This window comes from Peromyscus californicus, unplaced genomic scaffold (genome assembly GCF_007827085.1).
Source record: "Peromyscus californicus insignis strain IS unplaced genomic scaffold, ASM782708v3 Scaffold_11__1_contigs__length_118956290, whole genome shotgun sequence".
NCBI classification, from domain to species: Eukaryota; Metazoa; Chordata; class Mammalia; order Rodentia; family Cricetidae; genus Peromyscus; species Peromyscus californicus.
In genome coordinates, this window is record NW_026294402.1 from 57,369,532 (window position 1) to 57,396,227 (window position 26,696).

General features: G+C 51.3%; 1 protein-coding gene across 1 annotated transcript in view; it reads left to right on the plus strand.

Annotated features, from left to right (window-relative positions):
* The window catches only part of Itga11 (integrin subunit alpha 11), a 103,559-nt gene that overhangs the window by 59,764 nt on the left and 17,099 nt on the right, over positions 1-26,696 (plus strand). Inside the window, exons 7-18 of the mRNA XM_052763349.1 lie at positions 866-1,014; positions 2,534-2,678; positions 3,230-3,395; positions 4,907-4,977; positions 12,335-12,479; positions 13,021-13,169; positions 17,090-17,230; positions 17,521-17,724; positions 19,570-19,700; positions 21,859-22,025; positions 23,106-23,248; positions 24,414-24,524. Of these exons, the coding sequence (XP_052619309.1) occupies positions 866-1,014; positions 2,534-2,678; positions 3,230-3,395; positions 4,907-4,977; positions 12,335-12,479; positions 13,021-13,169; positions 17,090-17,230; positions 17,521-17,724; positions 19,570-19,700; positions 21,859-22,025; positions 23,106-23,248; positions 24,414-24,524 (1,722 nt within the window). The remainder of the gene's footprint in view (positions 1-865; positions 1,015-2,533; positions 2,679-3,229; positions 3,396-4,906; positions 4,978-12,334; positions 12,480-13,020; positions 13,170-17,089; positions 17,231-17,520; positions 17,725-19,569; positions 19,701-21,858; positions 22,026-23,105; positions 23,249-24,413; positions 24,525-26,696) is intronic.

The window sequence follows — 26,696 nt, forward strand, 5'->3', positions numbered from 1 at the left end:
GGGGTAAGTACCCAGCATTCAAAGGGTTCTTGGACCCAGTAAACTTGGGAGCCCATCCGACAGCAGCATTATCACTAAGTCTCTGAAACCAGTCTCTATGGCTTGGTGTTTATTTTGAAGCTATTAGTGGTGCTGAAGCATTATCCACCTTGAAAACGTCAGACCCCTTCTTATCCAAGTTTCAGGGATTCTTTGCTATACAGTTTGGTCAACAATCCTATGGTCTTAGCAAATTCTGATAAACCCACACACTGCTTCTGATAAATTCTGGGGAGTGGGGATTTGAGTTGGGGTTGGAAGTGTGGCCTGGGGTGTAGGGGTGTATGTGCATGTGTTCATGTGCATATGTACATATATGCACGTAAATATGTGTACATGTGTGTGCGGAAGCTAGAGGCTGATGCTGGGTGTCTTCCTCAATTGTTCTCTGCATCTTTTGAGGCGGGGTGTCCCATTGAATCTGAAGCTTACTGCTCTGGCTGGGCTGACTGGCCAGAGAGCTCTAAGGACCCACCAGTTTCTGCCCTGCAGATACCTCCACACACAGCTTTTAAACGGGTGCTGAGGATCCGAACTCTCCTCGCACAGAGAGCACTTTACCAGCTGGAGCTCTCCCCAGCCCCGGCTCCTGATGGTTTAGACTTCTAGTCTGTGTTCATTCTCCTTCTTCTTAAGGAAGATATTCAACCTGATGGACTTCCCTCTCTGTGCCCCCAATTTGTCCCATCAAGCCATCTGTCCATTCCCAGAACAGCCTGTCTCCCTTGGCCCGTGGCTTCCTCTGGGAAGGACTCCCTGGAGAGGGGACCCTCACAAATGGAGGTCTGAGCTTCGGCGTTCTGCTGCCCTCTGCTTTGGTTTGCAGGTCGGAATAGTTCAGTACGGAGAAGATGCCGTCCATGAGTTCCACCTCAATGACTACAGATCTGTGAAAGACGTGGTGGAAGCCGCCAGCCACATTGAGCAGAGAGGGGGGACAGAGACCCGCACTGCATTTGGCATTGAATTTGCACGGTAAAAAAAAAAAAAAAAAGTGTGTGTGTATGTATGTATGTTTGTGTGTGTGTATATATGTATGTGTGTATATGTGTGTGTATGTATGTGTCTATATGTGCATATATATGTGTATATATATTTATTTTTATGTATTTATATATAGATTAATCTCAGATACTCTTTTGGCTATTCCTGTTGTGTCTCCACCATGTGGTGCTTTCAAACAGTGACTTGTTAATTCCTCAAAGCTCTGACGGTGGACTGGGCTTAGCTGCTTAGTTCGCTCTTGGGTCCTCTCGCCTAGTTATGATCTGGTGTCAGCTAGAATGGTTGTCACCTGAAAGTTCACCGAGGCTAGAAATGTAAGACAGCACATTCATGTTGCCATCCACAAGAGCACAGACTGGTGATCTAAGTACCCAGCTGTGGCCATCTGGCTTGGTTTTCCAACATTCCTACAGTGGTTTCTTGACTCTCGTTTTCTTGAAGGAGAGAATTTGATCAAGAGACATGCATAGTTTAAATGGAGGTTTACTTAGCAAAGCGAGCACCCCAGAGAGAGGCCAAAGCGGACTGTAACACTGGGAGCAGCCCTGTGGGTTCTGCTTTGGGGGTATTTTTGTGTTTATATTTGGGATGGATCACATCTTAATCAGTGTTCTAGGGCTGTGATGAGACACCGGGACCACAGCAACTCTTATTAAGGAAAGCATTTAATTGAGGCTGTCTTACAGTTTCAGGGGTTTAGTCCATTATCATCATGGCAGGGGAGCATGGTAGCACCCAGGCAGACATGGTGCTGGAGAAGTAGTTGAGAGTTCTACATCTGAATCTATAGGCAGCAGGAAGAGAGAGCCACTGGCTTGGGCTTTTGGAATCTCAAAGCCCACACCAAGTGACATACTTTCTCTAACAAGGTCACACCTCCTAGTCCTTTCAAATAGTGCCATTCTCTAAACACTCAAATATATGAACCTATGGGGGCCATTCTTATTCAAACCCCCTCAGATCAGATCTCCCTTTAGGGTATTTCTTCCCATGATCCTCACAGAAGGGGGATAGGTATCAAAACCACCATGCAAGTGGTATTATGATGGGGGCCCTTCAGTGGTGCCCATGTGTGGATCGATGACCTGAACCTTAGTTTCTGGAATATTGGGAACAACCTGACTGCAGCTTCAAGGATGTTTGCCCATAAAGGGGTGTTCCGACCATCAGTAGACACAGCTGCCTGAATCCAGCTGCAGTCTTCCTCAGTTTTTCAAAGCTAACTCCTTTGCCTACTGGGTCCTAATATCATGGCATTGGGGAGTTCACAAGAGACCCAGGAGGAACTGGGAGACTGCCTAGGACCTAGCCAATGGGTCCCAGAACGTGACTTCCAATACATTCCATTATACAAGCAAGTTACCAAAGGCCAGGCCCTAACCAACGGTGTGAGTCTGCTTCTTGATGGAGGAATGGCCAGGTCAAATGGATGCCCCACAGAGACTCAGCTACCCCTCCCTCCAACCCCCCTCCCCACATCTGGTTCCAGCTCAGAGGCTTTCCAGAAGGGTGGAAGGAAAGGGGCCAAGAAAGTGATGATTGTCATCACGGATGGGGAATCCCATGACAGCCCAGACCTCGAGAAGGTGATTCGGCAAAGCGAGAAGGACAATGTGACCAGATATGCTGTGGCTGTAAGTCCTGCCCCTGCTCAGAGCTCTACCCTCAAACCCCCAGGGATTCCCAGGAGCTGCCTCCCTAGCAAAGGCACAACAAGCTGCATCCTCCTCTGAGGAGCAAGTTGAGTGTGCAGGAGGCCCTAGGTTCCATCACCAGCAATGTATAAAATCAGAGATGTGGTTCACACTTGCAGTCCCAGCACTTGGGAAGTGGAGGCAGGAGGAACAGAAATTCAAGGTCACCCTTGGCTTCATGGCAAGTTCTGAGCCAGCCGGGGCTACTTTTGTTTCTACGTGTACGCAGAAATGTATGAGATTCTTTTTCCAGGGAGTTTCAAAAAATAGAAAGGACCCCCAATCCTCCCAGATTCCAGAACCCCAGATAATCTTAAGGATCTTACCTGGGAGTCCCAAAGAATATCTGTTTCAAAATGCCAGTGGCGCCTTGAGAAAGGCTCATGGCTGTAGCCCACCTCCAGGTCCTTGGGGTTCAGGGTTGTGGGCGTGTGGAGAAAGAAGTCAGTTCTATGTCCTGGTTTGTCGTCCCTGCCCCTGTTCCCTGGCAGGTCTTGGGCTACTACAACCGCAGAGGGATCAATCCAGAAACTTTTCTAAATGAAATCAAATACATTGCCAGTGACCCCGATGACAAGCACTTCTTCAACGTCACCGATGAGGCGGCCCTGAAGGACATTGTCGATGCCCTCGGGGACAGGATCTTCAGCTTGGAAGGTGACAGGCTCATGGGCTTACACCTCCGTAAAAGGACTCTAATTTCACAGAACACAGTGGCTTAGCAAAAGACCATTGTCTGACCCAAACTGCCCACTGCTGGGCACCACTCTGTGTAGAATCTACTGGGCTGAGTATTTTGTGGGACTTGGTTGTTTGACTACTGAGGACACTTCAGAGGGAGGGTACATTTGAACTAGGGTTGCTGGACTTAGCAAACATATAATAGAAGTGCTTATGACAGACATACACTAAAAAATTATATATTGCTTCCCTAAGTTCAGATTTCACTGGCTACTCTATATTTTATCTGGTAACTCCAGTTTGAACCCAGCAGGTCTGGCTCCATTTCCTGAGACAGGCCCTACATGTTTTCCCAGAACCTACAGGTTCGCACTCTACCACTTTTGTGAAAGTCAAAACCATAGTTTGAGGCTGGGAATGTAGCTCAGTTGGGAGAGCACTTACCTAGCATGCTGAAGCCCTGGCTTCGATCTCCAGTAATGCATAAAACCAGGCATGGAGTGCTTGCCTGTGACCCCAGTACTCAGGAGGTGGAGGCAGGGGATGCAGAGTCAGGTCACCCTCAGCTACATAGTGAGCCTGGGCTAGAACAAACCCTGTGTCAAAAACCAAGAAGACGATTTAATTCCCCAGGAGAGCAGCATGTGGGAGAGCCCTGCAAAGAATCCCACTCACAGAGATCTCATTCTTGACATGTATTTCTGGGATGCACCGTTCTCACATGGGGCTCTCGGCATCTGGGAAGTGGGGGGGTGGGGGGGGGTGGAAAGAGGTAATGAGTGTCCCAGAGCTTGGGAAGCCGGCAATGTGTTGAAATGACACAACAGACGTGAGCAAAGAGACCGCGATGACTCTCCCAAGCTTGGGCTTTGACACAGCCCTGGAACTCCCAGAGTCAATCCAGCGGTCTCCCCTGTGAATGGCCACCTTCAGTGATGAGAATGCGGTTTTGATGGCTTGTTCAAGGGCCCCTCTGTGGAGTGGGCTTTCAGCACACATGGCCTTTCTGGTGTGACTCCACAGTGGTGACAAGCCTCCGTTAATGTTTAGGAACCAGCAACCAAATCCTGTGACCAAAGAGAATGAGCAGAGGGAATAACATGTCTTTCCCAAAACATACATGAATTGCACACGTTTTTGTTTGATCACACACCCCCGCCCCGCACTGCATGTACACTTTAACAGTCATTTCTAGTGCACATGTTCTGCAGTGTGGCTTATCCCAGGCTCTCTGCAGGTGCACACAGGCATGTGTATACACACACACACACACACACACACACACACACACACACGCACGCACGCACGCACGCGTGCACTCTGATAATCACTGTTAATACCCAATAACAGGGGGACAATGAGGCAGCGCAGGCCTCGCCTCAGGGCCCCCTCAGAAAAGAACCCCAGTTCCCAAGATGCCTCAGGAACCAGGACCCGTGGACTAACCAGTGATGCCCAGAGCTGAGATCTTCTCTTTCCTGTTTTAGGCACCAACAAGAATGAAACCTCTTTTGGGCTGGAGATGTCACAGACGGGCTTTTCCTCACATGTGGTAGAGGTACGGGACCCTCTCCTCCTCCCTCCCCACTCCCTCTCTTCTCACTCATCCAGGTCTGTCGGTCATTCGTACCTTTTATGGTTCTCTCTGTCTTTCTCAATGTCTCTTTGCCTCCTAGACTCTTCTGAGGACTGGAATGGGGAAACTGTCTTCAACTTACTCTATTGTTTTCTGCCTGCTTCAGAAGCCAGCTCACTACACATGTTAAACACACACCCACCGGCCCACAGGCAAGAAGCAGAGTGGAAGTGGGAGGCGGACCTCCCAGGGCCCAAGGTCTCACTCAGTCCACAGAAACTTATGCAGTCAGGTCAAATGACAAAGCCAACAGATAGAACTTGATAGCATCGGTGTCTGAGGTGACCTGTGCAAGCTGGGGCAGGGCCTGTGTCCATGTTGGGAAGGTGTCTGTAGGTTGCAGCTCCAGCAGGTGGCTTGCAAAACCCATCTCTGTTCAGACTCTGCATTGGAGTCTAACCGCCCCAGGTGTGCCTTGCCCACAGAGGAAAGGCTACGGGTGTCACTAACAGCATGTGGTGGTAGGAGCCATGGAACCTCACAGAGGGACAAAGGCAGTATTTGGGAAAACATTAATGGATTATCAAGTCCTGGGAGTCCCAGGGAAGCATGCCAGCCCCGAGAGTGTATCAGTGCATGCCCTGCCACCTATGCTTCAGACAGGTGTCTTGGTTTTGTGTGCATGCGTGTGTGTGTGTGTGTGTGTGTGTGTGTGTGTGTGTGTGTTGGTATGTGTGTGTGTGTGTTGGGGTGCGTGTGTGTGTGTGTGTGTGTGTGTGTGTGTTGGTATGTGTGTGTGTGTGTGTTGGGGTGCGTGTGTGTGTGTACACTGTCCAGGCTAGCACTATATCATTTTCCAGAGAAGGTCTGCAGGCTCACAATGATTCCACATCCCTCTGTCATCCCACCACATCCTCTGAACTCTTCTGTGATGTGGGCAGGGCAGGACTCCTGGTTCCCATCCTGCAGGTAAAGAAAGGATTCGCTACAAGGTTAGGCGAGTGGGGGCTCAAGTGCTGTGAACAAGGACTGTGTGAGCTCTTTCCTCAGCTGCCAGTAGCTGCTCCAAGAGGGGCTCCCCGGAGCTCTGAGGAGTCAGAGATCCCAGACTGAAGAGAGGGGCTCATGCCCGCCAAGCAGCAGGCAGATGTTTGGAAATGTGGCTCATACTCGGATTTTTCCAGGCTGCATCTGCCCAGTATCAAGTCCACTGCGGTGAATGCAGCAAGATGTGACAATGGTTGTCCCATCATCCCAGCAGCCACTGGCCAGATGCACAGCACTGTAAACTTTCCCCAGGGGTCCCTGCAACTCTTTTCATGCTCAAAAGAGACTTGTGAGGCCTGCCAGTCTTAACAGTGATATTGCTGGGATCCCGGAGGAGCAGAGGTAGAGATGGGCCGCCAGGAGGCAGGAGCTTACATTTGTGTGAGATCAGGCAGCCAGTCCCTGCTCAGTACTGTCCCTACTGTACTGTCTCTGGGGACAGGGCAAGAATGAGGATCTGATTTTAAATACCCAGCACCATTTAAAAAGCCAGGCACAGCTGCATATGCCCATAACTCCAGCATTGGGAGAGAGTGATGGGGGAGGGGGTCATGAGAGCTCACTGGCCAGCATTCCTAGCCAAAGTGATAGGCTTAGAGTTCTGTGAGAGACCGCTGTCTCAAGGCAGTAAGGTCAACAGTGACAGAGGAAGACATCTGATATTCTGCTCTGACCTCCAAATGCATATGCACAGGCACTTGCATGGGCATGCACTCCTGCATACTCACATGCATTAACCCACCACAGAAAGGGCAGCGGGGGAAACTGAGCACAGCAAGAAGACACAACTTCATGCAATGCAGGGAGCATTGATTAAAATGCAGCCAAAGTACCAAGGGGAATCAGAAATGACTCTTCCCACCCAAAATCAACCTACAAACCGTCAAAACGGCAGTCCTCGGCTTTGAAAGTGGGATGAAGAGAACTAGAGCTGTCTCCCAGGAAACCACGTGCAACCCTAGGGGGCCACGCCAGGAGCCCCTGTTAAGACTGTGTGTATATGCCAGGCATGTACATCCAGTGCCAAACACCAAAGCGCATCATCCTGTGTTGTCAGGCACTGTGGGTAAAAGTTAAGGTACCATTTCAGGTGACAGCAGTTAGCCCTGGTTGGGGAGAAAGCCTCTGAACTAGTGAGTTCATACCCCTCTCTCTAGTCCTGTGTCTATATATGTCCAAGAACCAGGGGCCCCAAAGAGAAGGGGAGGCCGAGATGTGTCTTGAAGACTCAGGGAGCTTGGACTGAGCCCTAGCAAAGGCCCTGCTGCGTGGTCAGTACTTGTAGGACCAGTCGGTGCCCCAGCTAATGGAGGGGAGGAAGTGGGCAGGGAAAGCCAGGAACCTAGACCCCCAGCTTGTTCTTTAGTGAGTCAAAGTCGAGACTGCTCTGTGGAGCATCTACATATGCTCCCCAAGTTTCTGTCCCCCCGATTCAGAGGGAACCCCGTGTCTTCGATCACCTCTGACTGCCTGGGTCTTATTCTTACGTGTCAACCACCCATCAGATATTTAAAGAGAAGATCATTACATATGAATCTGAGACTCTCAAATTAAAAAAACAAACAAACAAACAAACAAACAAACAAAAAACCCTTCCAAATATAAAAGGATGGCACAGTGGTAGGCTGCAAGGCCCCGGCCCAGACACTGGGTTACTATTTTAGAGCACAGCGTATTCCAGAGCCAGGCTGCTGACGTCATGACTGACAACAGCCATCTTGTCCCAGGAACCCAGTGCCTCTGCTCTCAGAGTCAGTCAGCTTGCTATAGAAACTGGGTCACCAGGTCCTCAGGGTCAGCCAGGCTGCTCTGGACATCGAGGCAGTGGCCTCAGCCTCTCAGCTTGAGTCTAAGTCCTGAACCACAGTGAGTCTGTTTCTGGGAAAGCTCACTGTAGTTGTTAGTTTTCTTATGCTAATACCTGACAAAAACAACTACTGAGTGAGGGAGGGAGGGAGGGAGGAGGAAGGGAGGGAGGGAGGGAGGGAGGGAGGGAGGGAGGAAGGACTTTGCTCACACTTCAAAACTACAGCCCATCGTGGCAGGGAAGACACGGTGGCTGGAGCTCAAGGCCTCCGCTCACACTGCGTCCACAGCAGGAAGCAGAAGATGCACACTGGTGCTCAGCTTGCTTCCTTCTTTTCGTTCAGCCCAGGACCCCAGCCCATGGAATGATTTAGGGCATGCTTTCTCAGCTCAGTTCACTCAATCTAGAAACACCTTCACAGATACACCCAGAGATTTATCTTCTAGGTGATTCTAGATCTGTCCAGTTGTCGATCAATATGAGCCATCACGTCACACCCAGACTCCTCCTCCCAAAGTGGGCACAAATGAACTGCGAAAGCTGCCATCTGAATATATGCTAACGGAGCCCCAAGTTCCCTGGGCCTGTTCAGTTCTGTGAGAAAGAAAGGTTCCTAGCCCTATGGAGTATTCTGATAGCAGAAGAAAAGCCCCACTCCTCGTCTCCTCCTTCGCTTTGGAAAGCAGAGTTTGAGCTGTGAAAACAACAGAAAACTGGATCTAAGCCCATCGCACAGACAAGCCCCCAAGACATCACTGGATGTTCATAGAGTCCCACAGTCCCAGGTAAAGGACAGAAGACTAAGGCCACAGGAAAAACCCCACATAGCCAGAAATCCTCGTTTGCAGAAAGTAGACAGAACATTCCAAAAACGACTATCAGGAAGGGTAGCTATGGATTCAGGATCAAATGTTAGACCAGAGTTTAAAGGTGATGGTTTCACTGACATTTGGGAATGAATGCAAAGGTCGCCCACCAGGAGTTGGGGCAGCTCTAGCGGGTGGTGAATTCCCTGACAACCAGGGACTCAAACTGCACAAGAAAACTTCTAGAAGGGATCCCGACCTCCAAATGGAGAACAGACTCAAATCTAAGTCTCCAAGGCCTTGGAGGAAATTTTAAACAGTCAATGTCTACTTGTGGGAGGTCCTAGGGTACTCTTCCTACATAGGGTTCCATGGGAGGAACACCACTTTGACCCTCTGCAGTAACACCCTACCTCTGCCCAAATGCCTCCAGATATTGCCAGGTGCCACCTGGGGGACAGAACTACCCCAGTCAAAAGCCAGAGCCCTAGACATTCTCTGGAACTGTCCCTGCAGTTAATGCCACCCAGGTAGAGACACCCTGAGGCTGTGTCATGGAAGCCCAGTGACCCCATAAATCTAGGGTGGCCTGGAGGCCATAAGTCAGAGAATCCAGACAGACCCATGAAGAAACATGGGATGCCAGATGCCATCTTCCCCTAGATGAGTCACTGTCATTCCCCAGCTAGGCCACATGTCTGGCATCCCCCACCAAAGTACTGGCCTTTTTCCCATGGATATTCTAGATTTTTCCCTCCAGACTCTGGATGCCTGGGGGCCCCTCAGCTGGGAAAAGACTGTGACGTGGGGAGGTTTGTTTTGATGGCTTTCATGTACACACTTCCTAGTACACCTGTCCCCAACAAAGCCATTTTGGGGAAAAGTCTCTCACAGATGGACCCAAGGTCCAATGGCACAGGTGAGACAGGAGCTCGCCTTGCTTCTCACTCCTGAAGTCCAGGGTAGTTCTCAAACTCCACACGGGGAGGGTGGAAAGGGCCCTTTCATGTGGAGCTGGCCTTTCTCAGCGCACCAGAGGTCCCTGCTGTCAGCAAAGCCACAATACCTCTTCAAAACCCTCTCCAGAAGCCAACACGTCCAGCATGCAGCCACAAACTTGGACTCGGCAAGCAGACAGGAAGGAAGGGTGGCCCTCCTCCCAGGGCGGCTCAGGTGGAAAAGCAGAAGCAGGAGCCACGAGGGGCTTTGGAGAATCAGTGGGGACTTTGCTTTCTGCCCCACTCACCCTGGCCAAAGACCCAGCCCTGCCTCTGATTTGCTGTGTGACTTTAGGAAAGCTTCTCCTTCTCTCTGAACCTCAAGTGTAGTCTGCCCCTCCCGGGGCCCCTATGGGCTCCCATGGGAGAGGGAGTTTGGGACTGGATGAGAAAGTACTCCACCAAGGAGCAGCATACTCCAACAGCAAGGAATGTTGGCAGTGATGATGGACAACAGGAATCTGAGGTCCGCACCTCAGTCTTGGCGCAGCCCACCGCCAGTGCTTCCCAGCTGAGTGGAGCAGGAGCTAATGAGAGCAGTAGACTTTGAGTGTGACAGAGCATCAGATGCTCCCCGGGACAGCTTATTTATAGTTGCAAAGGCATTCCACAGGGGAACTTCTCCCTCTGGAGAACTGGCCTTTTCAACTGTTGGGTAAGATCAACTTGTCTCTTTAAAATGGCAGGGGATCTTTGAAGCCAGCCAGCCAACCTGGGCTCATGGAGGGTTAGCGGGGAGGTAACCTTAACCTGTCTGTACTGCAAAAGCCCAAAGCACAGGTCAGGCCCTGAGTTCTATCACATACACACACACACACACACACACACACACACACACACACACACACACACACACACAAAGAAAGAAAGAAAGAAAGAAAGAAAGAAAGAAAGAAAGAAAGAAAGAAAGAAAGAAGGAAGGAAGGAAGGAAGGAAGGAAGGAAGGAAGGAAAGAAAGAAAGAAAGAAAGAAATAAAGAAAGAAAGAAAGAAAGAAAGAAAGAAAGAAAGAAAATAAGGATCTCATAGAGCCTAGGCTAGCCTCAAAGTCACTGTGTAGCCAAAGATAACCTTGATTTTAGATCCCTCTGCTTCCACCACCCGAGTGCTGGGATTGTAGGTGTACACCACCATGCCCAGTTTATGTGGTGCGGAGGATGGAACCCAGGGCTTTGCCCATGCCAGGCAACCACTCTACTACTGAGCCACATCCCAGGAACATTGAAGCCAGGGAACAAGCCCAGGTTTCCACATTTTTGTGGTTGTTGTTGTTTGTGTGGAGGAGGAGTCTGCCACTAGCCTTAAGCTCACCAAGTAGGCTAGGCTGGTTGACCAGCAAGCCGGGACCACCTGCTCCTGCCTCCCCAGCACTGAGTCTGCAGTACATGCCGCCATGCTCAGCCATTTGTCATGGGAGTCCCCAGGACAGAACGCAGGTCCTTGTGCTTTCAAAGCAAGCACTTCACTGACTGAGTCCACTTCCCAACCCCTTAAACAAAGAGAAACCCTTTTCATAAAAGAAAAGGAAAGCCCAAAGCTAAGATACAGGGTAGCCGCCCCTCCCCTGAATCTCCAGGGGCGGCGGGGGGAGGAGAGGTACTATTCTTACCACCCTCTTCCTGTACTGCTGTCCAGGTACTATTCCCCAGCCTTCAGAGCTTGCTGTTTGCCTTCCTGTGCCCACTAGTCATGTGGGCTGCTCACACCAGGGGTGGGGAGGGTACAGGGACCCAGTTCTCAGCAAATGACCAGATAGTCAGGAATACAGACACTTGCTGCCTTCATACCTAGGCATGGCAGCATGCATTGTCCTGCAGCTAATGGGTAGGTCAAGAGACACCTTCCAAATCAGTGAAGAAACAAACTCCATGGCCCTGGCTTATCTGCCCACCCTGTCTAGTTCCACTCTGCTTCCGCTCCACAGCTCTCGGTTCCTAGAAAGTGGAACTCTGCCTTCCCCGGGACTCAAGTCACCTGTGGGTGACCGGCTCCCACTTTTCCCCCCAGGGTGCTCTGGAGAAAGGGATAAGAGATTTAGATAGAAGAATAGAGGGGAGAGAAAAAGACAGAAACACGGGATAACCTCAGGAGGTCCTGGATCATTATCGACTGGCCCCTTCTGTCTCTTCTAAAGGACATTTTATAAGAATGCCAAGGGGTGGAGCAAAAGACCTCCCCCTAGCACAGCCAAGTGCAGACCCTTCCAATCACCTGGTAACCACACACGTGGTCAAGTAATCCTCTAATGCAGCTCTGCTGGATAAAGCAAGCTCAGATCTCACTAGGAACCTTTGTGGGCCTCCACAGTCACCTGTGGACAGCAAGGCTTGAAGGAGTGTTGGGGTGGGTAGGTAACAAGAGATCAGAGTGGTTTAAAAGTCCAAGGAAATGTGGAAGGTTTGTCCTGGGTTTGGAGTTTATTTCTAGAATGTTCCTTTATCTGTTTTTAAATTCACGCCCTTGAGATCAGCTTGACCCATTTTACTAAGGATGAGACAGAGCGCGATGGTCTCTGGGGCTTGTCTATAAGACAAGAGGCCCAGATGGAAGCTGGGTTTCTATGTCACCCTGGCAAAGGTACCCCAGGTGACTAGTGGTGCCTCAGAGTTGGCAAGACCTGGGTGCTTTCAGCAAGAGGTCCCTAGGAACAGGGTCTGATGCTATGTTCTTCCCTGGTGCCAGGATGGGATCCTCCTGGGAGCCGTGGGAGCCTACGACTGGAACGGGGCGGTACTGAAAGAGACGAGTGCAGGCAAGGTGATTCCTCACCGAGAGTCCTACCTTAAGGAGTTCCCGGAGGAGCTGAAGAACCATGGCGCATACCTAGGTGAAGCCCGTGGGAGGGTGGCTGGTGACAGAGGGTGAGGACAGCCCCAGATCGAGGGGCCCATGTGTACCTGTAGGTGACTCCAGGCCTAGCTACAAGGCCATCTTCTCCCTAGCTGCATCACACACTCCACGCCAGCTTCTGAACACACAGAATAAATGACGGAAGGTCCCTATAACATAAGCAGGCTTTGGTGGAAGCTTCTAGACTCTCTGTCAGTTGTCAGGGTCCTTAAAGCTTCAGGTCCAGACTGCAGCTGCATCCCACCGGGCCTGCCTCCCCTAGGACAAAATGCAAGTCTTGTCTCCCTTTTATTAAATAATTCTGTTTGGTTTGTGGGCCGGGGATCAAGCACTGGGTCTTGCATAGGCCAATCACACGCTCTCCACTGAGCTACATCTCCAGGCCCTTTTTATTAACCCACGTGCTCAAAGGAAACAGAACTCACTATTCCTCGGGCCTGGTTGTGCCCCACACCAAAACACGGCAAGGTGTACTGAGCACCCAGCCCCAGAGACCAGTCCGTTCCTTCCTTTGGCAGGGTACACAGTGACATCGGTCGTGTCCTCCAAGCAAGGGCGGGTGTATGTGGCTGGAGCCCCCAGGTTCAACCATACGGGCAAAGTCATTCTGTTCACCATGCACAACAATCGCAGCCTCACCATCCACCAGGCTCTTCGGGGCGAGCAGGTAATGGAGGGCCGGCTGCAGGGGGTGGGCTCTGGGCAAGGGTCAGGGTCTGACCTAGGCAGGGTGGGTAAAGGGGCTTTCCCCTCGCAGTAAGAAGGTCCCACACCCACTATGTAGAGGGTACAGGTCCGATTCTCTCTATGACTGAAGGTGCCTGCAAAAAGTTACCACCCTAACAGCCATAGAACCTGTACTGTCCCCTCCTCTCAACGCCAGGCCAGCTCCTGAGGGGAGCCTGTGGCAACCTCCTCCCTCCATCTTATGGACCTCTTGTCTCTACAGTGCTGGGTGAGCTCTGTGGCTAGCCTGCCGGGTCAGTCCCTGCCTCGTGTGCTCAGGAATAGCGGCTCCAGGCAGCGTCAGGGTAGAGTGACCTGGCCTGGGCTTCTCCTGGCCCTGGGGTATCCTGAAAGGACAGTCACCCTCCTTGAGCTGCCTTGTGTCATCCCTTCACCCCACAGCAAGACCCACAGGGACACCGGCTTCTTCCTTTTTCCTGGAAGTAAAGCTCACAGCTGGTGCCACGGTCCCGCTTGGGTTGTGGCTGACAACCAGCTGTGTGGCAGGCTGTGTCCGATGGTTCCAATACCAATTAGAAGGCTCTGGAGCGTGAGCAGTGGTGGTAGGAACAAAATGAATCACTGCAGCAGCCAAGGAAGCCATGGTCCTGGGAAGCAACACAGCTTCTCCGGGATCGTACAGCAGGTTCCTGACCAGGTTACATTAAGAACCCAGGCTATTGCATTACGTCACCTCCTGACTCCCAACAGCCCCTAGACCAGGCCTTGGCATCTCCTGACTGACAGCATCCCTCGGTATCCTGGCCCCCAGCTAAGCCCCACCCAGGCCTTGGCCTGCCTTCTCGAATGACTTGAAGCCTGAGAACAGCCCCATCCTTACAGTGTCTCCTGCCTTGTCCTGTCACCAGGACACACTCCTCTCCTATCAACTGGAGCCCTAGCTACAGGGGGTCAGGACTCTCCTACTCCTCTTCCAGGCCAATGGGGCACTGGTATGCCCCTCATGTTCAGACTGGCGAACTCTGCCCCAACCTACTCCACCCCATCCAACCTGATCCAGCCCTATCCAGTCCACTCAGGGCTAGCTCCTTCAGGAAGAAAGGCTAGACCTGGGAACTGCAGGGAATATGCTGATAACTCAAGACTCTTTCCTGACGGGTTCCACCTACACCTAAACAAGAACCCATAGTGCTGAAGGCAGCAAAAATTACATAGATTCCAGATTAGTGTGACCCACAGGGCTGAAGCCACAGATTCAGTTGACTTTTCCTGTCTGCCTTATAATTACTTTATTGAGATACCTCTCTCCCTTCCCTACCCCGGCCCAGGCTCACTATTTCCTTTTTCTTCTCATCTTCCTCCTTAAAGGTTTTTTTTTTGTTTTTGAGACAGGGTCCAATGTAGCCCAGGATGACCTAAACTCACTATATAGCTGAGGACTGCCTTAAAGTCCCAATCCTCCTGCCTCCATCTCCCGTGTTAGGATTATAGGCAAGCACCATCACCCCAGGGCTTCAGCATCCTAGGCAAGCACTCTACCAACAGAGCCACATCATGAGCCCATGCTGAAGTCTTTAGACTTAAGAATAGACTTCTGAGCTGAGCACCATGGTGCACTCCTTTAGTCCCAGCACTTGGGAGGGAGAAGAAGGCAGATCTCTGTGAGTTCAAGGCCAGCCTGGTCTACATAGCAAGCTCCAGGACAGCCAGGGCTACATGGTTTTATGCCTGGAGGTCCTGGCAGAAGAAACATTAGACTTCTGGTGTCAGAGCAGCCTGGCCTAGCAATCACCAGGCTTCTGACCCTGGCCAGGCAACCGGAATTCCCTGGGTTTCAAGTAACCCATGTAAAATGAAAAAACAAACAAACAAATAAACAAACACACCAGGCTGAGATGTAATTTCAGTGGAAGACATTTGCCTAGCACACCAAGCCTTGGGTTTAACACTGCCTCCTAACAGCATGGTGCACTCATGAGCTAACCCAAGGCTGTAGAGTGTCTCACACAGGGCCCTACCACAGGCAGGATGCTGTTTCCTCTTCTAAGCATTTACTGAGCCCATCCTGTGTGCCAGGCATGATCCCCAAGCCTACAAGGGCCTACTCTCAGGAGGCTCCCATGGAGGGAGCAGACCCTCGTGGAGAAGGCACACACTTTGTCACAGACAGTGGGGTGGAAAGGTCAGAGACACCTTCTACAAGGAAGTGAAGCATCAGCTGAAGCCTGCGTGTCTGCAGGGCAGGGGGGGCGGTGTAAGAAAGGGGAAAACAGAGAGAGGGAAGTGGGCCTTAGGGAAGAGAAATAGCTGATGAATGGCAGGAAAGAGGCAGGTGGGGGAGGCTCGATGTTGGGAGCCAGGACAGCAGAGCAGAGGCTGGGAAGGGAGGCAGATCCTGTAGTGACTCGCTGAAGAATTTCGGCTTTATCCCAAACACCAGGTTGTATATGGCCAGGGGTTAGAGGCCAGGCTGCCACCACAAGGTGGGTTCAGAGCCCAGCGTAGAGGAGGAGCAGTCAGGGAACAAATGGGGTGTTGGCCAATACCAGGCTGCATACGGTAGAGGTGGAAGTAGAGCCTGGGGGTTCCTCAGTCTCTATGAATGGAGGGTGGTGCCCCCGCCCATGTGGGAAGTGCTACACTGAAGGACAGAGACGAAGAGAGTGAGCACTCAGATGGGCAAGTGAAAGCATCAGTCACCATCGGAAATGGGAGTGCCAGTGTGCTCCACGACACTTGGAAATGAACTAACTATTGTGACTTGATTAAACCCATCAGGGGACATAGCTCACTCTGAATCAGCAGCCATCACATCACAAAACAATGATCCATCACGGTTGGCTACTGCAACCATGAATTCACAGCCTCTAAGGTTACCTGCACAAGATCAACCCCCCCCCCAATTCCAGCACAGGTAGGGGAGGAGCTCATGAGGCCCCACCCCTAACTGATGAGTTATTAGCCATTGATAGTTGCTGGCTGAATGAAGGAGAGTCCATTCTTTAGGGGTGTGGCCACTAGTACACATGTGGGCAATGCTAAGTAGATTTAGTAGGTTGTAACAGCCCTGGCTGTCCTGGAACTCACTTTGTAGACAAGGCTGGCCTCGAACTCACAGAGATCCACCTGCCTCTGCCTCCCGAGTGCTGGGATTAAAGGGCATGCGCCACCACTGCCCGGCTTAGTGGGTTGCTTTTTAAAGAAAGAAGAGATGATGTTGAGGGGAGATGATGGAGGGGGACCTGGGGGGAGTTGGAGGGGAGAACTGGAGAGTGGATAGGATTATGTTTTGTTACATACATGTCTGAAAATTCTCAAAGAATAATTTTTTAAATGGGGCCTTTATGAGGAAAAATATGTCATGGAGAAAGGCTCTGGAAACATTGTTATATCTAATAATCAGGACAGATGAAGAGCAGTCTCGTTGTAACAATAAGAACACCTTTATATATAAGAGCTGGCCATGTAAAGACTGCAGAGCAGAGTGGAGGAAAACACAGTAGAACACTCAAGCTGGCTGTGTCTGAATGTTGACACTATGGGTAACTCATTTTTGTCTTTCTAATTTTTTTGTAGTTTCCCTTTTTGCCATTATAATAGTTCTGCTTTTTGTCATTATAATGTCACTGCTCAGAAGGATAAGTAACCATAATTAAAGTTAAGTCATAGAAATATAGGAGGGAGGGAAGGAGCTGCCAACTGAGATAGGGAAAGAGACAAGGATACCCTGAAAGCAGGTAAGTCTGCCCAGAGGAGAGAAGGGGAAGGTGGGCATGAGAAGGGAGGGCTCACCAGGACCCCAAACATTCCAGGTCAAAAGACGACCCAGGTTCCTGGCCAGGGCTGTCAGTGTGAGACCTGGGGACCCAGCTCGATCCTTCTCCCATCCATGTGCCGCAGATAGGCTCCTACTTTGGGAGTGAGATCACCTCAGTGGACATCGATGACGACAGAGTGACTGATGTTCTGCTGGTGGGCGCCCCCATGTACTTCAGCGAGAACCGAGAGCGAGGCAAGGTGTATGTCTACAACCTGAGACAGGTACTGTGGCCAGGAGGGACCAGGCAGCTCTGTAGGGCATCGGAGTCCTACTCTGACTTGGTCAACCTCGAGGGATCCCAGGTTCCCAGGAGGGCCAGTACCACCTGCAGGACCCAGCCGGGAAGGACAGGAGCCTCTCTGCCCTGGGCTCTACTCTCTGGGTTCCTGTCATCGGGAAGGGTTTGGGGAATGGAGTGAAGAGAAGCCGCTTGGTACAGGCAGAGGAAGTCAGGAGCCCAGAAGAGCCTGTGCCCAGTTCCCTGAGCCTCTCCTCCGCCTTGGTTTTGCAGAACCGGTTTGTTTATAATGGCACTCTGAAGGATTCCCATAGCTACCAGAATGCCCGGTTTGGGTCATGCATCGCCTCTGTTCAAGACCTCAACCAAGATTCCTACAATGATGTGGTGGTGGGTGCCCCTCTAGAGGACAGCCACAGAGGGGCCATCTACATCTTCCATGGCTTCCAAAGCAGCATCCTGAAGAAGCCCATACAGGTGGGGCTCTGCAGAGACTGGGTAGAGCAGAAAGTGGGGAATGTGAGCAGCGCCCATGTACTCCTGCGGCTCAGTTTCCATGCATGCCCTCCTGCAGGAAGGATCCTGTCTTTCCTAGCTGTGCCTGCCTCAAGTGGAAAGATTGACATGGGTACACTGATGTTCAGGATGTCCCTCATCCTATCCCCATACACACCTTTATCCTCGACATCAGTCCAACTAAAATCCCAGACACCAAACATCACTATCCCAACAGGAACCCCTGTGACTGGGACACTTCCAGCTGGGCTCCATTTTTGCTACAAACAGACCCACCCCAGCTCAAATCTGACTTTGCTCAGCCTCGAAGCCATCATAATTTTGCCCATACTCTTTCTCTTTTTTAAAAGAATTGGCTTTTTATTTTATGTGTATGGATGTTTTGCCTATATGTATGTGTTTACAGTGCCCAAGGAGGCCATAAGAGAGCACTGGATCCCCTGGAACTAGAGTTACAGACCATCATGGTGCTAGGAACCAATTCTAGGTCCTCTGCAAGGGTAGCCAGGGCTTTTTTAAAATATTTATTTATTTTGTGTATGAATGATGCCCACATGTATGTATGTGTACCACATGCATGCCTAGTGCCCATGGAGGTCAGAAGAGGATGTCTGATTCCCTGGGACTAGAGTTATAAATGACTGTGAATTGACATATAGGGGATGGCTGTGAGGTAACATATGGGTGCTGGGAATCGAACCTGGGTCCTTTGTAAGAGCAACAAGTACTCTTAACCACTAGGCCATCTCTCCAACCCCATTTTTATTTTTCTTTCTTTCTTTTTCTTTTTTTTTTATGTTTTAGAAAAAGGGTTGACCTATGTGGCCCTGGCTGGCCTCAAACTCACAGAGATCCACCTACTTCTGTCTCCCAAGCTGGTGTTAAAGGCGTATGCTACTACATCTGGTCCATCCATTTTATTTATAATTTCACATATGTGCACCATGCATATTAACCATTCTCACCTCCCTACAACCTGTGCCCATCCCCCGACACACACACACACACACATACACACACACACACACACACACACACACACACACACACACACCCCTCTCACTCATACATATCTATTTATTTTGTTTGGGGAACCCCAGCTAAGATTTACCAGGGCCATCTGTGTGACATGGGAGCTGTGTGCTGAGCCTGGTGGTCCACAAAAGACAATGAGTCTCTCTCCCAGAATCTATCAATAGATAATGGTTCAGCGGTACAGGGTGGGGCCCCGGGAGTCCTCTCCCTTCCCTGACTGATTGTTGATAGAGCCCAGTGCAAATACCTACAGTTGTGAATTGATGAGCTAAATAGTTGTATCCAGTCTAGAGAATTTGCCTACACATTTTATTAGTAAGACAGTCAAATAAATACACTAAGGTAGAAACTCCAGTGGATTTGTAATCTCCCAGGTGATATACATTGACATTCACCAAGTACTTTATTTTATTTTTTGTGGTGCTGAGGATCAAACTTATGGCCTCGTACCTTCCAGCTAAGCACTTAACCACTCCGTTACACCTTCAGCCCTTGGATTTTTGAGACAAGGTCTTGCTGTGTAGCCCATGTTGGTCTTGAATTCATGATCCTACTTCCACTTCTCAAGTACTGGGATTGTAAGTGTGAGCCACCAAACCTTGTTGGGAAATATTTTGAGACATAATATTTTCATCCAAAGCGGTGACTTTAAAGGTAAGGATTTCTCTGATGAGACAGCTTCCAGGTTCTCAGAGCTCAGAACTGTGTCTGTCCCCTCTAGAGCTAACCTGGGCTCACAGTACACACACCCTTTCTCTCCTCTCCCTGCAGAGAATCGCAGCCTCAGAGCTGGCTCCCGGGCTGCAGCATTTCGGCTGCAGCATCCACGGACAACTGGACCTCAATGAGGATGGGCTTGTGGACCTAGCAGTGGGTGCCCTGGGCAATGCTGTGGTTTTGTGGTTCGTTCCTCTCCTTTCTACAACTAGAGGGCTTCCCTGAAGGTTACTTGAGTAGAGTCTTTCAAAAATCTGCTTCAGGGACCTTGCCTCTTGATTTTAACTACTGTCATCCAAATTAATCCTGAACCTCTCCCATCCCGTGTGATCTCAGAGTCCTAATCTCTGTTCTCAATAGAGTTCGAGGACTTCTGACCACTTTCAGGTCCAAATTCTGTCCCTCACCCCCAGAACTTTTCCTACACTCTGGCCCCTACAGCATCTCTCCAACTGCTGCCTCCCAGGCTACTTAGAGAGCACTGAGCCTCCTCCCCTAGAAGGCATTTTCCTCCTCCAACACAGAATGGACGTGGAATGCAGGAGTTTCTTTCTTCCAAACCCTCTGACTTCATTTCCTGTGTGTGTGTGTGTGTGTGTGTGTGTGTGTGTGTGTGTGTGTGTGTGTGTGTTTCCACATCAGTGTTTTAGAAAAGCCGATGCATTTTCTTGCATACTACTGCTTTTAGAATGTAGCCGTGGTTAGCCTGGAACTCAATATATAGACCAGGCTGGCCTCGAGCTCACAGAGATTCACCTATTCACCTGTCTCTGCTGAGGTTAAAGGCATTATGCCACCATGCCAGGCTGATTGGAGCTTTTTAAATATATGCTGATAAGATCAATTTCATTATTTAAGATTTTCCGCACTAACTTAAAATTTGAAGGAAGAAGAAGTCAGTCAGCTTTCCATCATCTAAACGCTGACACTCTCAGCATCTGGCTGTACTTCCAGTCTTTCCCTCTCAATGAGATCCATGCACCATCCACTCAACCTCACTCCAGAGCCCATTAGATTTGTGGAGTCCACGCCAACTGACAGCATTGGATCTGTGCTGTAACAAGATATCTGTAGGAGGTAGTGCTGCATGCAGATTGAACTTGAGAGACAGTGTTAAAACACATTCATGTCTCACTCAGTTCGTGTGACCTGGGGTGCAGCCTTGGCATGGGATTCCTTGTTTGTTGGTTGCTTTGTAAACTCACTGTGAAGTCGAGGGTGACTTTGAGCTTCTGAGCCTCCTGACTCCATCTCATCATCACACCTTGTTTACGTGACCCTGGGAGTCAAACCCCGAGCTTCATGCATGCTGGGCAAGTGCACTGCCAGCTGAGCTCCGTCCTCTGCACCAGACGTGGGGTTTCTTTTCATTTTTTCTTTGCTTTGCCCCAGTGTTCCTTCCTGATCTGGACCAACAGATTGTTCTTCAGTCCTGAGAGAGAGGACCAGGGGATCAGAAGAGGAGGGGACAGATACGTTTGGGATCAGGAGGGCTTTCACAAGCTGTGGCTTGTGTCGAGCAAACTTATTTAGAAGCATAGTGTTTTCTATGCTATTTTCTGGGGACAAAGTCAGCAGAAACTATCACATAATGGGATGAAGTCTGTGTGGGAAGCTAGTCAAGCAATGTTGCACAAAAGGAGCCCGCCGTACCTCAAGAGCATTAGAGCACACAGCAGCCCTGGGGCTGATAACTCCAGCCTCTTCCGGGGAAAGCCAAGTTCCCAGTACCAGAAACTCCTTCAAAGCTCTGGCCTCAGCCCCAGACTGACCTTGTCAAGACTGTTCCTGGGCCAGGACACAGAGCTGGTTCCTTCTGTCCTTTTGTAAGAGCCTCTGAGAAAGCCTTGGACCGGTCCAGCTCACAATACTTCCTTTCTTCTTTTTAATTTATGTTTCATAAATGTTTTGTCTGTATGTATGGCTGTGCAGCACATGTATACTGGTGGTGCCCATGCAGGCCAGAAGCAGGTGTCAGACCCCCGGAACCGTAGTTACACATGGTTGTGGGCTGGCACACATGTTGGATGCTGGGAATCAAACCCAGGTCCTCTGAAAATGCAACCAGTACTCTTAACCCCTGAACCATCTCCCCAGCGCCTCTCTCCAGTGTATTCCAATACATGTTGGACCAGACATGAAGGATGAAGGGAAATCCACCCTCTCTCTTTGGCCAATCCATCCTGTAGCTTCCTGAGGTCTCTCTGCCCCACCCACCACACCACGTCCTCTAGGGAGGTCTTACAGACTCCACTCCCATCTGAGTCTGTACCTCTGTCCCCGGGTCCCAGCGAGGCAGTGAGAACTCCAGCCCTTCCGAGCTCACCTGCCTGTCTTCTCCAGGGCCCGCCCGGTGGTTCAGATCAATGCCAGCCTCCACTTCGAGCCGTCCAAGATCAACATCTTCCACAAGGACTGCAAGCGCAATGGCAGGGATGCCACCTGTCTGGCTGCTTTCCTCTGCTTCGTGCCCATCTTCCTGGCACCCCACTTCCAAACAGCAACCGTCGGTAAACCAGCCTCCTTGGGCCGCCAGTTCCAGTCTCTCTGTGGACTTTGTGATTGTTATGGTTCACAGACTGGGGCTTTCCTGAAATGGGTTCTAAGTGCCAGGCCACACCCTGGGGCACCTTCAATGCCCTCTGGATTCTCCTCTGAATCTCTCCTTTCAAGGGATTCCTGGCAGAGCAGGAGTGGTAGTGGGCAGAGCTGACGAACAGGGACAGAAGAACATCGCTCGGGTGTGTTTTGAATGGGATGCAAAAGACAGGTAGTAGACTACAGAGAGGAGGCCAGGAGTCAGTCAGGTAGACTTGGGGAGCCAACCTGGAGCCAGCAGTGGGGAGCTGGGAACCAGGCGCTGGGCATGTGGGCCACAGCTGCCACCCAACAGGAGCATGGACCTGGGAAGGGTCCTCTCCTTTTACCTCAGGTTAGATTTAGGTACCTGCTTCTTGGACCACACAGCCCTGGAAGTGACAGGTGCAATAGAGACCACAGGTAGCATCCCTTCCAGTGACGAGGCACAAAACCAGACAAAGAAGAAAGGGGGGGATGAGGACACATCCCTGCCTGGTGGCCGGGCACTTTTCTTGGAAGTTCTATCTATGACGAAGAATCAAGACTACAGCCATCAGAGGGCTGCATGGGGGACAGAAGGCACTGTGCCATTCCTGACTGTCAGACTTCTGGAGGCTAAAAGGAGAGAGGCTGTGGGCCTCAGGCCACAGAACACAGACATGGGTCTGAGGAGCACCCCTAGCATGAGCAGCCCCTAGGAGACGCTCCTAAAGGCCCAGACAGATGGTGTGAGGCAGGGTGTTGGAGGGAGGGCTGAGGACATTGGTCAGCCTCGCTCCATCCCTTTCCTCTTTGCCAGGCTCACTTCCCTCCTTCCCTCCCTCCCTCCCGCTGTTCTTACACTTTTCCTCCTCCTCCTCAGCTCCTTCCTCCATATATCTCTTGCTCCCAATATGGAAGCTTCTAGCTTCCAGCTGCCTGTGAGGGATGAGGCCAGCCCAGAGGTTAAACAGTGAACAGTCTAGGATGGGGATGAAGCCCCAGCTTGGTCTTGCCCTCCTCTCTCCCAGGCATCAGGTACAATGCCACCATGGACGAGAGGCGGTATATGCCACGGGCACATCTGGACGAGGGTGGAGACCAGTTCACCAACAGGGCTGTTTTACTCTCCTCTGGCCAGGAACACTGCCAAAGGATCAACTTCCACGTCCTGGTGAGCCCAGCAGCCTGTGAGCAGACCCTAAGCCCTACAAGAAGGGTACAGGGTGGAGGAACAGCTGTAGGAAGTGAGAGCCCCCTTGGCGCCAGGCCAGGTCCATGCCCTCAGTGGACAGCTGGAGAGCAGTATGGCCAACCTTGGCCAGTACCCCTCCTCAGGGCCTAGATAAAAGCCCTCATGGCTATACCGCCCACTGTACCACAAATCCTTGCCTTCCCAGATGTTCACATCTAGAAGGGATGAAATCAGAGAAGTGAGGTCATTTGAGAATATGAAGGAGAGAGTGGGCCACCACCCAGACCTAGAAAGTCAGAAGAGCAGGGTAGGCTGGAGATGAAGACTGGGTAAGGCAGGCAGAGGCATGGGCACCTGGGCCAGTGGCATCCCAAGAGAGGTGGCAGCCTGGTGCCCATCACTGAGTGAGAAACCCTCCATACAGAAATAGCAAGTGTGCTGACCACAGCTCCAGGGCACAGGTGCTTTTAGACATCTTGGAGTGCACCTGTCATTTGTCATCCATAGTCAGGACAAACCAAATCTCCTTGCCTTGTTCACATGTTCTCTCATGTTATTCATTCATTCATTCATTCATTCATTCATTCATTCATTCAGCATTATAAGGCCATATCACAATGGTTGGGCCATGCTAAGAGTTTCTAGACTATTCCTTACTGGGGAAGAAAGTCAGGCACACAGGTGTATTTTTAGCTGGGCATGGTAGTACATGCCTGTGTTCTCAGGAGCCTGAGGCAGGAAGATTGTGTTTGGGGCCAGCCTGGGCTATAGAGTGAAGCAAAATCAAAACAGAGCAGAAAGAACAGTTAAGCGCCATGGGAGAAGCCGCAGGAACAGATCTGGAGCGGGGAGGTGCCTGCCAGGCTTCCTCAAGGACCAACGTATTTGAGCCACGGAGAGTTGGGGCTTTGAAGGGTGAACAGGAGTGTGGTGAAACTTCAAAACACCGAAGTGGCATACGCTTTCCTACCTGGCACACACTTCATCTGCAGACCTTGACAGGAACCACTGTCCACCAAGTGGCTTACTCTGAGGGCCACGGGCTGCGTTCCTCCAGCCTGGAGGGGTGAAGTTCTATGTCTAGAGCTGTGGTCCAGGAAGAGGTACGCTCCCCTCTCTGAACTCTGCCCTCCTCTCCTCACAGGACACGGCCGACTACGTGAAGCCAGTGACCTTCTCCGTGGAGTACTCCCTAGAGGACCCTGACCACGGCCCCATGCTAGACCATGGCTGGCCCACTACACTCAGAGTGTCGGTGCGTCCCCCGCGCCTCTGCCAAACACACCCACCTCCACACCCGTAGTGTGATGAGTACAGAGGAGTCCTTCCCTCACCCTCCTGCCTCCTGTCCTCAGAGAACCACAGCTAGCAAAGGCAGGCCGCGCCCCCTTTGTGGGGTTCCCATGGCCTCTGCCCAGGGAAGCTCTGAGGCTCCTGGGGAAATTCAGAGGCCCGGAAGAGATCTGTGACCTCTGGCTCTCGCTCCCTCATTTGCAGAAGAGGACTCGGCCACTGTGAGCTTGCTTCTGTGTTTGTTGAGTGACTAACAGTGACGGACTCTCCCTACCTGCTACTAAGTATCTCAAAGGAAAGCTTCCTCTTTGCCAGTGGCAGAGGCCCCGCCCCTCGGCACCATCTAGCCTCCAGCTCTAGGAGCACCAGGATCCCCTGTTAATAACTTGGGGTGCTTGCTCCCTGGAAAGTCCACCCAAGAAGGTCTCCTCATTTCTGTCTAAGTGGGCTAGGAGAGCAGGCAGGATTTACAGAAGGAGACACTGGGCCCTAAGAGTTAGGAAGAGAGCCGGGCGGTGGTGGCGGCGCACGCCTTTAATCCCAGCACTCGGGAGGCAGAGCCAGGCGGATCTCTGTGAGTTCGAGGCCAGCCTGGGCTACAGAGTGAGTTCCAGGAAAAGGCGCAAAGCTACACAGAGAAACCCTGTCTCGAAAAACCAAAAAAAAGAGTTAGGAAGAGGATAATAACATCTCAGCACTCAGAAACCTGGAGCTTCTGAAGTCCAGGCACTCAAGCGAAGGCCAGCCTGCAGCCTCAAAGTGCTTGCTAGGATTTCTCCAGCACCGGGATAGGGCTGTCGGGCCAGCGGCAGAGTGTCCCACTGTCCTGCCCACACCCCCACAGCCCCTCCCAGCCTCCCACCAAGCCTGTCTGCTCTCCTTGTCCCTCTTGTGAGTCACTGGCGGGGGAAGCTGTTTCCAGTCACTGACTTTCCTAACACCATAATTGCAAAGCCTGCTTAGCAAGGGAATGAATGAATGAGTACACAGCGCTCACTCATGAAGCCCGTGAGGCGGAGTCGTGTGCAGCCACCCGGGCCAGGACCCTGATGCCCCCAGGATCCTGATCCCAGGTAGAGATGGAGGACCTGAGCCACCCCAGAGAGTGGACAGGGAACTTCCTGCAGGAGGCAGCTTTGGGCTTGACTTTAGAGGAGTCGGGACTCAGAGTTCAGAGCTGGGAAGAACCTGCTTTAAAGGCAGGAAAGCTGGCTGTGTTTCCAGGAGGGAGGGAGATACAGTAGGGTAAAGGTGAAGGGTAGGTAGAGCCAGAGTCGTGAGTGTGTCGTCGGCACCACCTGAGTTCTAGGGTTGCAGGTGTGCACCTCCACACCCAGTTCATGGGGAGATGAGGGGCTGGGGAATGTGACTTATATGGCAGGGAGCTTGCTTAGCATGCTCAATGCCCTAAGTTCCCTCTCCAGCACATGCCTGCAATCCCAGCACTCAGGAGGTGAAAGATCAGAAGTTCAAGGTCATTGTCAGCTACATAGCAAATTCCAGGCCAGCCTAGACTACACGAGACCCTGGGTCGAGCCAGTTTGTAACACTGAGTGCAGTAGCCATCCCTCTCCATCACCTGGCTGGAACTTCTGAGGACTGGCTGTTTTCTGTGAGCCTCCTGAATGGCTGGCTGGAGACTTGAACCACCAGGACCCCAGCCCAGGCTTAGTGAAGAGTATACAGTGTCTTCGTATAGACTGGGTCCCTCTAACAATGTGTCCAAACCGAGGGCCCAGTCTGTCTTTTGAGAATGAGACCAGGTCTCCTGTCTCCCCCCACCCCACCCCACCTCCGACCCCTTCCCAGTCAAGACTGCATCCCTGCCGATGGCCGATGGCCATGACTGTCACTGAGCTAGGATTCAGCACCCAGCTTCTACTGAGCTGTGCTGTCGATGAGCCACAGGGCACACTCCCCAAGCCAAGCTCCTGAACTATATCTTAGGGTTCTGAATGGATGGTGCTGTCTACCTTGCAGAATGTGAAAAAGAATCAGGTAACACTCCGGGACCCTCCCTCGGCCCCAAGAGCTTCTAGGACCTAATAACCCCACCTCTGAGACCTTAGGCAAGCCTATGCCATCCTCATCCCCCCTGAGTGTTACAGCCAGTTCCCCAGGTCTCTCTGCCTCT